This window comes from Poromitra crassiceps, assembly GCF_964638095.1.
Source record: "Poromitra crassiceps genome assembly, chromosome: 16".
Lineage (NCBI taxonomy): Eukaryota > Metazoa > Chordata > Actinopteri > Beryciformes > Melamphaidae > Poromitra > Poromitra crassiceps.
In genome coordinates this window covers 41,283,954-41,296,757 of record NC_139645.1, presented here as the reverse complement: position 1 = coordinate 41,296,757, position 12,804 = coordinate 41,283,954, and the positions used below count along the sequence as shown (strand labels likewise).

Here is a 12,804-nt window from a genome sequence, read left to right as displayed (position 1 = left end):
GCAGTGATTGGGTTCAATGGTTTTATGACAAATGTATGAGAAGGCCTCAAAGATACAACCCCAAAATGTAATCAAAGAAGGGCCCTCCCAAAACATGTGTCCGACTGTAGCTGGCTCCAAGTGGCACCTGATACAAGTAGGTTCCACACTGGGATAGAATGTGGACAGTCTCATATAGACGGTTTTCACGGAATGGTCAGTCCTGCACTTGAATGTTTTTTTTTCTTTTATGTCCATAGCAAACACTGTAACAGGAAGTGAGCGGGGGTTCAATTTAGAATGTTTTTGTTGTCAAGTTAAAACCGTCTATAATGTAAACGATGTAACACTTAGAATAAGGCTATGCCTATGACAGAGGGAAGTGGTGTGAATGAGATGGAAGCTTCCCACATCTCTTCAGTGAGCTTGATGTTTTAAGTCTTGCTCCCCAGACTCATTTTGTTTTGTCCAAAGAAGACAAACTGATACCTTGGGAAATCTATATTTTAGAAACATGTCCCTTAGTATCTGGGTCCCAGTCCATTATGATGTCCAACACACTCTTTTCCAGCAGGACAGGAAGTGGGCAGTGTTCTCTGGTCAAACCGTTTCAGGACAGGAAGTGAGTCATGTTCTCTGGCCAAACTGTGGGCCTGGAGGTGTCTAAAGAAGGGTGTATTCGGTGTATAGAGAGGTCCAGTAACGAGTCCGGAAATCATCGATGCTAACAGCCCTGGTTCTTCACAGTTTTCGCCTATGGGAGTTTTGAATGGGTTTTTGGCGCGATGCTTCTAATAATCTCTCTGGACAACGCTGGCTTAATCAAACGCGAACCAGTGTTTAGTAACATCATCTTCACACATGAAGACCACTTTTATGAGTTTTGAAGCTTTTACATGCCGTTAAACGGGCGGCTAGCTAGCAAACGGCTAAATGAGACTACACTTTTGAGTCGATGTGGATATATACGTCAATAACGTCACCACTTCAAAGGGCGAACACAGAAATGCTCTTTCCCTCACCTGGTTCAGCCCCGTTCAGCCCGAGGTAATCAGTGCACACATCCAACAACAGTCCAGGTTGAGTGCTGACGTGACGTGGAAGCCTATGCGACAGTGTGTAGTTCTGGATTAGCTTAGCATGAGCTTTTTACTTCTAGGGCTCGCATTTACGCTACAAAACTCATGAAAGTGGTCCTCATGTGTGAAGATTATCCCGCTGAACCTTGGTTCGCGTTTGATTAAACTTGCGTTGTCCACAGACATTATTTGAAGCATCACGCCAAAAACCCATTCAAAAATCCCATAGACAGAAACAGTGAAGAACCAGGAAGTTCGGGACTTCCGCATTCAGCCTACAAAAATACGTCATCCCTGGACCTCTCTATTATGGCCCTGTCGGAGAATTTCAAATGAAGCAACGCTGCCATCTAGTGGTCACTAAAGAACATCAAACCATTGTCATGCCATGTTTGAAATGCTGCATCAGTCTGGGAGGGATGTGGTAAGGTGCTCCTGCCTCCACCCCCTGACATCTCTGCACTGCAGTGGTTAGAGACAGAGACCTGTTGATGACCTAGAGACTGTCATTCATTCATCCCGTGCAACCAAGTGTTTGACCTAGCTGGGCATCAGTGACCAGGTACAGAGTGTGGTGTAGTCTAGTCACCAAGGCAACCTGACCATTTCTGAATTTTTGTTCCGCTTGCTTTTTTATTTACAGGGTTTACTTGTACTTTTACTTTCAATACTTTTAAGTACATTCAACAAAAAAACACTTGATATTTAACACATTGATACCTGATGCAGCATTTGTGTGTATATCCCTCATTTGTGTGTGTATCCCTTTAAGACCGCAAACTGCGTTAACACGGTTCGCGGTCTTAAAGGGATACACACTCAAATGCTGCATCAGGTATCAATGGGTTAAGTACAGAAAAAATCAGCTACTTTAAGACTTTTACTCAAGTAATATTTTAATGGGTCACTGAGTCATTTTCTGGTGAAGTATCTGTACTTTTACTCAAGTATGGTTTCTGAGTACTTTATACACCACTGAGTAATACAGGTGTATGCCCAAGCTGTTGTCACAGAGAGAGATGTTTTGGATTGACCAACTGAATAGTATGCAACCTAAGGGACTTAATGACGACTTTACATTTCGACCTTTCTTATAAATTAAGTGGCCGGTTAGTTTTCTCATGTTTATTTTTGCTCTCCTGTTTGTTTGGGTTGTTTTAATGTGACCCATACAGCTTGTTGCTCTTGATGCCTGATCTGTACTGTTGTCTGACCCAAGTGCATCTGAACTCCAGGGTAACGTTACCATGGTAACCATAGCAAACAATCCGCCTCGTGTCTTCCTTCCTAATGGCAAAATTCACCTTGTTTTTAACTTTTCCGCGGTATGAACACCATGCACCGATAAATAATGCTGTTTCTTCTTTAAATATGAACAAAAACGCACATTACATGCCTGACTGCGGTGGTTGAAGGCGACAGACCAGAAGTGGGTCTGTTTACTTCCGCGGTCAACTGGGGCAGCCTGAAAGTAGCCAATGAGTGACATCCTCCCAATTGAAGACCCGCCTTGACGAGCGGCCTGACAGTTTGCCATTTCCAATTGAATTTTGTCACTGATAACGCACGAAGTGAACCTGCAATACACGGGAGGCGCTGTTTTGCTGTTTTTCATTTGAATAGAGTACATTGCAAAGCATGTTCAGTCTTTGATAATGTAATGTCGAATGTCAAACATGTAATGTCAAATACAAATGCATTTTCATTTGAATTGTGACTTAAATAATGCTTGCAGGGATGGAAAATTAGGCTGGATTTTTTGGATTGCATTTACATTTCCACATTTAAATTACAAGTTTGATATAGTCCATTGAAAAGCAGTATGACTAAATTAAAATGAAATGTCAAATACCATTTAAATTATCATTTGACATTTTCTACAAAAATGCATTTTAATTTGAATTGTGACTTAATTAATGCTTGCAGAGATGGAAAATTAGGCTGCATTTTTCGGATTGCATTTTCATTACCAAATTTAAATTACCATTTGAATATAGTCCATTGTAGAGCGGGCTATGGACTTTGAAAATTAAATGTCAAACAGCTTGTCATTTTAATTCTTATATAGTCATAGAAAGCCCTTACAAGTATATGAAAATGAAAATGAAAATTGGATTATTCCATTTTCATTTTCATTTTTACTGAAATAACACACACATGTGTTGAAAATGATAATGTTATTGAGGAATTACATTACCATTTTCAAGTTTAAATTATCATTTGAATAGAGTCAGCTATGGGCTTCCATAGTAACTGAGTGTGCTGCATGGTTAATAAATAGCTGAACTTGAAGAACCAACATTTCTTTATTTCTTTTTCTTTGAAGAATTGCAGGACCACAGAGATCCAACTTGGCTTTAAAAGAAAATAGCGGCTGAAACAAACATTTCTGCCAATATGACAGGCCGATAAAATTATACCTTAAATGCAACAGGCCGTTATCAAGAATTCCACTCTGGGAAACTGTTTTCACTTTTTTGCATTTTCAGGCACCAATAACGACATTCCCATGTAAAAGGAAGGAACTAACAAACTAACAAAAAAAAAGTTTGCCGTTTTATCCAGGGAGCATTGCTGTGTAAACAGGGCCTTAGTACAAAATACTTATAACTGTATTATTATTGTTAACAATAACATAATAAACTTTGTCTCCAAAGTTAAAGAATTTCCATCCAACGCCATTAAAGGGATAGTTCAGTTTGTTTGAAGTGGAGTCCTATGAGGTACTTGCATACAGTCAGTGTTCTACATGCAGTAGAATGCAGCCGGCGCGGTCCCAGTTTAGAGAAATTGAGACCGGCTGCGTCAGGCAAGTAGAGCTGTGTGCTGAGTGTGAAGGGGCCATGAGCAAAAATGTAAAAAAAAAAAACCCGGAAACAAATACATAAAATCCTTCTATACTGCTCACCTGGCATAATCAAACTCTCCACAAGCCCTGAGATGCCAAGTTGACTTGAAAAGATGTAATTTACTTCTTGTTTTTAGCTGAAATGTTCACTGTAGCCAGGTGCGGCAGGTGCGCAGCTGGTCTCCATTTCTCCAAACTGGGAGCGCGCCAGCTGCATTCTACTGCATGTAGTACACTGACAGTATGCAAGTATCTCATACAACCCCACTTCAAACAAACTGAACTATCATCTCTTTAACACGTTTCTTCACAAAAAGAAGAAAAAGGTCAAAACAATCTGATGCTTTTAAAACATCCTACTAATATAATTGGGCAAAAAGTTGGCACGACCCAGAATTGTTCACTTGCTCAACTGTGCATGCACAAAGAGCATGCCAGTAGAGTGGGCGAGGTCGCGTGGCGACCAAGCTGTGTCTGAGAAGAGGGTGAGACCTCGAGGGCAAGCCAGAGGCACGGTAGAGATGAGTGATGCCAGTTCAGTGTGCTCTGTTTCTACTTATCATAAACAGGTAACCCAAAAAATATATATATAATAAAAATAATACAAAATAAAATAAACAGGTAGTCCGGGGCGTGCAGCAATAGATTCCCTGCCTACCTACCAGAGGCTCGCAGGTTCGAGCCCCCGTGTTACCTCCGGCTTGGTTAATTGTCTGGGAAACGGGCTAAAGGGTATGTGTCCTGGTCACTGCACTGGTCGGTCGGGGGGCCTGTCCCCTGTGATCCTCCCACACGCTACGTCCTGCCGGTGAAACTCTGGGGTGTCAGTGAGAAGTCCTTGTAACTGCACATGTATCAGAGGAAGCATTTGCAACTCTCCCCAGATCGGCAGAGGGGGTGGACCAACGACTGGGAAAACAGGGGGAATTGGCCAAGTACACACCCACACACACACAAAAATATATCTATTTCAAAATGAAACTAGATCGAATAAACTGGATTTTTGTTCTCAGCCAAACTGATACAACTTAAAATCAAAATTAGGTGTGTGAGTTCACTGTGCAGAAGGTTCCTGTCATGGTGGACAATGGCTTGTCCTCACTGAGAGATACACACGCACGCACACGCACACGCACACGCACACACACACACACACACACACACACACACACACATACGCACACACACACACACACACACACACACACACACACACACACACACACACACACAGACTCTCTCTCTCTCTCTCTAACTGGGTCTAACAGAGACCTTCACTGGTATTACCTTCAGAGTGTTTCCATCTTCCACAGTGGAAAAAAAAGGAAACAGCCTGTCAGTGAAGGGATGTCTGAAGGTGTGTATGTGGGTGGTAGTATCAGGATCAAAGAATGACAGCTCTCCTCTGTCCCAGTCAAGAAGCACGCTGACCCTCTGGAGCTTCTTCTTCACTGTGAGATCAGTGACTATACCTGATGGAGAGACTGCACTGTATTTACCATTAGTAAAGAAACGTATTCTCCATAATGCAGACAGTGCGAATCCCTTCCTCTGACCCTCTACGAACACACCCAGTCTCCAGCCTGTACAGTGTCCAACCTCAACATCCCAGCAGTGATATCCAGACTTAAAGCCCTCAGAGCCCAGGACACTCCAACACATGTCAAACCTCTCTGGATTGTCAGGAAGCTGCTGTCTCTCTCCACGGCTCACACTGGTCAGATCTTCAGAGACGATCAGTTTTGGATGGGCGGTGTTTGGGTCCAGAACCACAGGGGTGTAGGAGACCATCTTCCCCATCTTGTGCCAGACTGTGAAGCTCAGGTTGCCCAGGTGTTTGGCCTCGTCTATCAGAGCTCCTGAGACCAGCTGTGGATCCTCCAGCAGGGAGCGCTGGACTCTTTCCACTGTAGCCTTGTAGTTCTGCAGGACAGAGATGTCTTCAGCCCTCAGCTCCTTCTCTATGGCTTTGACTGTGTCAGAAAGAGCTGCTATCTCTCTGTTCAGACCCTCAATCTTCTCCTTCATCGTCTGACTCTTCTGCTCCTCTTCCTCCCTCAGTGCATTGATCCTGGCCTTCTCTTCCTCTTGTAGAAACCCTTGAAGGGACTGCTGAAGCTTCTTAAACTCCTCCTTAATCTGCTTCTCTGTGTGTCGGGCCTGGACCTTAATGTGTGCTGCTGTTTGATCACAGTTTCCTTTAACTTTATTAAAGAGCTGCAGTTTCTCATTTAAGGTCTTCAGAGATTCCTGGAGTTTGTTCTTGTGATGGCGTGCAGATTCATGGATGGTAATGGATCTGATTCTGTGGTGGTTGTGTGTGTCTGAATCCAGACAGCGATGACACACAAGCTGCTGATGGTCCAGACAGAAGAGCTTGAGTTTCTCAGAGTGCAAACTGCAGAGAGGCTCAGACTCTGCTGAAGCTCTCTGATCTCTCTCCAGTAAGAAGGCCTCACACATGTTCTTCAACACCAAGTTACATGGTGGTGGTTTTCTTGAAGATGCAGCCCTACAAACTGGACACTCACGCATTTGGTTCCTTGTCCACCATCTCTGCAGACAGGCTTTACAGAAGCTGTGGCTACATTTCAGGATGACAGGATCTTTAAAGATGTCACAGCAGACAGTACAGGAGAGATGCTCCTCTTGTCTCCAAGACATTTTCTCTCCGAGTGAATCTGAAAACGAACAAAACAGAGATCATATATAATAAATGATGAACAAAAGGCAACGTATTTTATTTTGTAATATAATACACAGCATCATGGAAATGAAACACATATTTGTATTTCTAAATCTATAACACAGTAATGATAACTCGGGGACACTTTCGCTTTAACACTGTTTAGCAAGGTTAATGGTAGAACCATTCTTGTATTTGCATACCGAGTTTCGATTGGCTATACGGCTTTTGTTTATATTCCTGACACAACGTTGAGGACGCGCAGAATTCCCAAGGAATGCCAGCTGTAACGTTAGTGTTTCCCGTGAGATGATCTTGTTGGATTAAGCACGATTCTTTAAACTTTATCTGCGAGTGCGGTCCAGACGCAGAACACAGACAACATTATGAGAGTTACTGATGACTGCAGCAGTGTGAAGCACTTTCTGGCTTTTCCTCCTTGGTTTGTTTGTATTTAACTCATTGAGTGCCAATGACGACTATCGTCGTCAATTCAAATAGTAACGTAGAGTGCCAATGACGACTAAAGTCGTCAATTGCGTTTTTTGACGGTGGGACGTGGATCAAAGCCTGATGCATCTCCTGTAAAAATATGGGGGATGTTGAAGGTATATAAGCTATTTTACGGACCCATTAGGTGGCGACAGTGCTCTCCAGATTAGAGAAAGGTGAGGAAAAAACAGAGAAGAAGTCATGGGGAAACGGAAACCGCATCGGTATGCATCGATATGCATGAAGCATAACATTAGCTGCTCCCACAATTGAGCCCCTCCGTCTCCGCTGCGATAGCCCCTCCACATGATTAGTTGCCAGAAAAGGTTACATTATTCTCAGCTGGAAGCGCTGGGAGCCGGCGACAAAAACGGCGGAACGCTGTGAAAAAACTGGGTGTAGCGCACTTTTCAGTGCAGAGCAAACGCAGCAGAGAGCCACCAGAGACACTCCCACGGAGGAGGAGTGTGCAGTTGAGGGGGGTGGGGCACGCAGGGCACCATACAACACCGACCCAGACAGCAGGCTCGATGGACAGACAGATTGGCAAACACAAGCTAGAATATCTGATGCCCACCAGCAGTAAATCAAGACCAGCAAGAAAGTGTAGGGTCTGCGCACGCAGGGGCCAGCGCTGCTGGTTGCAGCTAAAACATATTATTTTGCCATCAAAATTCCTTTGTTTTCGCTCTTTTATTGAAGGAAATTATTTTTGAGGTGTCACTACATCAGAAAATATTAGCTTCAGAGTCAGTGATGTGCTTGAAATGCCTCATTTCACAAAAGGCTCATTATCTCAGCTTCTAGTTTGAAACATCTGTTTTTGCTGAAACCAACCTATCTTCTACTGCTCATAACTATAGAACGGAAAATGATATCAATAAACTTTTTTTTGCTGATGATACAAGATAGTCTCATCGTTCTTTGGGCGTGTTCAGTGTTTACATAGTAATATCACACAATATTCTGTGGGCCTCGAGAAATCACTGAAAACGCTCTGAAAGGGCTGGCACTGGGAGCATCCGTTTTCCAAAAGTGGCTGGCACTCAATGAGTTAATCATGAGCCCTAAAGTTACGTTTTGTTTCTGTTTTAGGGACTGTGCGAACATCTAGTTATGGATAGATGTGTGTTTTAGCCATAGACTGTATAATATAAATGTTTTAGCACGTTTTGACGTGTGCAGTCGTCGAAGAGTAACAAAGAATATGGAAGGAAAGAAGCGAGTGTTAGATCAGCGCTGCCGCCATTTTGGCCCGAAAATCGCCTCTTTTGCGTGGTGTCATCGTCATGGGTGTCTCCAAAATGGCGCATCTCTTGTGTGCGATTGTCCCTCGCCAGCGCTTCTTATCAATAAGTTCTTTGGCGGGACATAAACCATAGCCTATAGATGTTAGGCGAGCTGTGAGACTGGTGGATTTACGTGCGGATACTTGGGGCCCTATCGTTGCATCGGCGCAGTTTCTAGGCCGAGCGGCAGGCGCAGATCAAAGCAGTGGGCGTGGACAGGCGCACTTGATATCGTCGTGCTGGCGCTAGATGCAGCCCAAAGCATTACAACCACGCCTTTTAGGCGTAAAATTATGCACTGTCATGCTCATTGGATAAGTGCAATAAACGAATGGCACGCTTGCCTTTTTAGCTCCAATTCCACTGGTCCCGCAAAACCAGACGAAACCCAAGCCTCTGATCCCCCCCCCCCCCACCTCCCTTCATCCCGTCTGTCTCCATATATCGGCTATTATTCCATATTATGATGCTTCTCAAACCAATCTAACTGCAGTTTAAATACTGCAAGCATGTAAATACGCTACACTATAGCAAGATCAAAGTGAAAATAATGTTCTATGCATCAGCTAGAAAAATATAGCCTATTAGATTGGTGAAAGTTTGTCCAGAAAGATATCATTTTCTCTTGCCTGCTGCAGGAAGGATGATGCACATAAATATAGCCTACATTATGTCAAGTCATTGCATAAATGTGTTTTTATTGTAAAACTAAATGTGAAATAGGGCCAAGTTATTGGAGGGACATCACAGTATAGCAGATGCCATTAGAAGCGCGTTCCGCTGTTACTTCTCTAAATCACGTTAACTCGACAAGGGGTATATATAGCCCCAGGAGGACATATATGTTTCACATAGGGTGGTGTTTTCATTTCGATGTTTTATTTGGTCCAATATTGAAATGTTGACAATGGCAGGCTGTGTTACCATTACACATTAATTTAGAACTACCTTTTATATCTATTTTGGCTCATTTGGTTGCTATTTAGTAGCGAAATGGAGAAACACAATGCATGCTGGGAACTCAGAGAGAGAGAGAGAAGGGTGACAGAGAAGAGGCAGTGAAGGCACAGAATAGGCCTGCTTTTCAAAAGCGCAAAGCGCTAAATGTACGCCAGGTCCCAAGATATCACTAGGCTGGTATTTAGCGCCGACACGCCCACTTTGGGACTGCGCCACGCCCATTCGGCCTAAAGCGCATTTGGCAGCCTAAAGCCTATTGCTATCTTGCCGAAACAGGCGCAAGGCACGTTTTTTTGCGGTTAAGGCCCGTAATAGCGCCGATGGCCTGTGGGAGAATAGAGCCCATGATGTCCAAGGCACACTTGGTAAGCTGAAGTCTCGATAACTAGGAACGCTGTAGCACTTGATAGCTGAGTCTGCAAGGCTCGAAGATGGGAACTGTTGCAGAGGGTTCTCGTGAGATCAATCTTATGAACAACTACAGAGGACTTGCAGAGCACACCCTTATAGGTCCCGAATAGGGCTGCACGATATATCGTTTACACATCGTCATCGCAATGTGCGCATGCGCGATAGTCACATCGCAGGACGTGCGATGTCAAAAGCAAATTAACTCGTCATGTTGCTTGATAAACTCTCACTTTAGGGGTAGCCTACTGAGTGAAATGCAGGCTCTCTCAAAGGAGAGAGACGCCCCGCTACTGTACTCACTCATTTAGTGCTTAGCTTCAACACAACAAACATGCACAGAGCTCAATTGAATTATTTGTGCTTATGTTGCGTTGCTGACAGTAGCCGATGTGATTGCGGAGGCGGACTTGTCCACAGCTTGCAGCGCACTAGTATACAGCAGGCTGGCTGCTGTTACTCAACATGTCCGTGGAGTGGAGATATTTACTCTTGAAACACCAAAAAGCAAGACCGCAACTTATGACACGAAGGCTAAAGTGATTACTGAAGTTGTCCGTGTATCACTGCGGCTGTCTCCCCCCTTCAGTCTCTGATGTTGCATCACATGATAGCAGTAACGTTACGGTAGAGTTAATCATACATAGCGACTTATTTACACAAAACATGTCAGTGAAAATAAAAAGACAAGAGACATATCTGGGCAATTAAATGTATATTTATTACTTTTCACGAATGAATTGTTTGTCACCGGTCGGCTGCATGTGAATCCTCGTCTCTCTGTACTGCCCTGCGTGCGCTCAAAAACCGGAACTCCCCAAATGCGGAGCGTACCACTTGGTAGTTTCTGGAGGGGGTTTCCGGGGGGTCAGACCAAGTGTGTAAAGTGGCAGGGGTGTTTCATTGTTGATTTATTGAAACGTTAGAAGAACGAAAGAAGTTGAAAGCAGTGATTATAATCAATGAAATCTAATGTTTTTCTGCAAATAGCATCATTGGGAGGTAGATTCTGGCACTCAATATTAGGGGTGGGCAATATATCAATTGTATATCAATATTATGATATGAGACTATATGGTCTTAGATGTTGGATATGGTAATATGGGGATACAGCATACATGTTGTCTTTCCCTGGTTTTAAAGGCTGCATTACACTAGTGAAGTGTAGGCTAGTGACATTTTAAAGTAGAATGTCATAACTCAGTCACTCACTCACTCACTCAACTAACTCACTCACTGTGGCCTACTGGGCCACAGCCCAGTGGTTGAGAAACATTAAAATACCTAATTTCACCTCCAAAATCAGATGGACTCCTCTACAAAATCACCGCAATCATTCTAGAAGTATTATTTTCTTTAAAATAGAGCTATTCTGGTAATCTGGTGAAAATCTGTATTTTTTCATATCGCAATATATATCGCAGGGGTGGGGAATATCGCAATGTCAGTTTTTTCCAATATCGTGCAGCCCTAGTCCCGAATATGACATCACACTGCGTTGTGACATCATCAGTGATGACATGATCATGGATTGTGACCTCCTCACTGTCGACATCCCAATGATGACATCCTAACAGCGTCCAGTGACATAGTCAGATAGTGATGTAGTCATGACATCATCTAACAGTTCTTATAAAACGGCTCTCTCAAATCAAGCAATCTGATTGGTTCACAGCCATTGTATAATTCCAGTAACCGAGTTCAATAACCCATGGCCATGGGTTATTGGTTGCCATGGCAACTCTCTTACTAAAAGGCAGCGCTGCGCTCGAGCCAAACAGCTTTCTCCTGATCTGCTGTATGGAGGGTCACTAGTCCTTCAAGTCTTTGTACAATGATTAAACGATTTTTAAAGGATTTTCAGACGGCAGCCCGTCTTTATTGTCACACAACACACTACAATACATGCACGGAGGGCCACAACACACACATGCTGACGGTGGCCGGTGAAATTTGTCCTCTGCATTTAACCCATCCTGGCTTTGTCCTTTCCTCCTGGGGCAGGCCAGGAGCAGTGGTCGCTTTCTCGTACAGCGCCCGGGGACCGACTTCGGATGTTGTCGTCACTGGTCGGATGACGATGACGATCTGATCTTCTGCATGTTTTTAGTGGGGGGGGTTATATACGGAGGAACCCCCCTGGGGGAGCACGGGGAGAACATGCAAACTCCACACAGAGAGAAAGGCCCTTACGACGAGATGAGTCATTATGGATGCATGATGGCGCAACTCTCTTACTAAAAGGCTTTGGTTACCTCAAAAACAAAATGGCGGAGACAGCTTTCAGATCCTTGTGAATCGATCTTCGCTTATAACTTTACTAATACTTCGCAGAAAATGATGTTTTGTACAAGAATAGACGCGGGCTAATGTCTTAACCCCTCTCTCGCGCGCCCTCACTCTTAACCCCGCATTTCTAAATAAGACGTAACGTTACTTGGTGTCGGCATACGGCTCTGGTGTCGGGCTTTGCAAAAAGCTCTCAGCAAGCGCCAGGATTGGCCAATGTCGACTTCAGTTTCCAGAACGATCCAATCAAATCACCCGCATGTCTATCTTCTTGCTAGAGGTCCCGCCTTACAGTAGTGTTTCAACTGACTCTATCAGAATACCATGCCAGTCGGACTTATAGTATTATTATTATTATATTATTATACTTGGAAACCGTTTTATAAAAGCAATATAGCACTCGAGCTGCGTGGTGTTGTGGAATATATCCCGCTGATAAGCTGTTATCCCACGAGGCCGCAGCTTATCAGCGGGATATATTCGCCACAACACACTTGCTCTCATGCTATATTGCTTAATTATTCATGGGGAGATGTAGGTATGACATCATCTAACAATAGATTACTCGCTTATTTTCAGATCAACTGTAACAATCAATGAGGGGAAACACGGTGGGTAAACTACCCACCTCTGTATTTACTGCTAGCATACCCCCATCACAACCATCTCTTGTTGAGAACAAAAGAAAACTTTAGCGTGCTAGCGAGGCCTGCTAGCCACAGTGTGTGTGTGTGTGTGTGTGTGTGTGTGTCTGTCGTGTTTGCTTATCTGCTG

General features: G+C 43.7%; 1 protein-coding gene across 1 annotated transcript; it reads right to left on the bottom strand.

Annotated features, from left to right (window-relative positions):
• Positions 1-5,157: 5,157 nt before the first annotated feature.
• On the bottom strand, positions 5,158-6,570 carry LOC310791646 (E3 ubiquitin-protein ligase TRIM39-like; the record flags this gene model as incomplete). The annotated part of the gene is made up of 1 exon (XM_083653299.1): positions 5,158-6,570. One exon carries the CDS (start codon positions 6,568-6,570, stop codon positions 5,158-5,160), a length of 1,413 nt encoding a protein of 470 aa, XP_083509425.1.
• Positions 6,571-12,804: the final 6,234 nt, after the last annotated feature.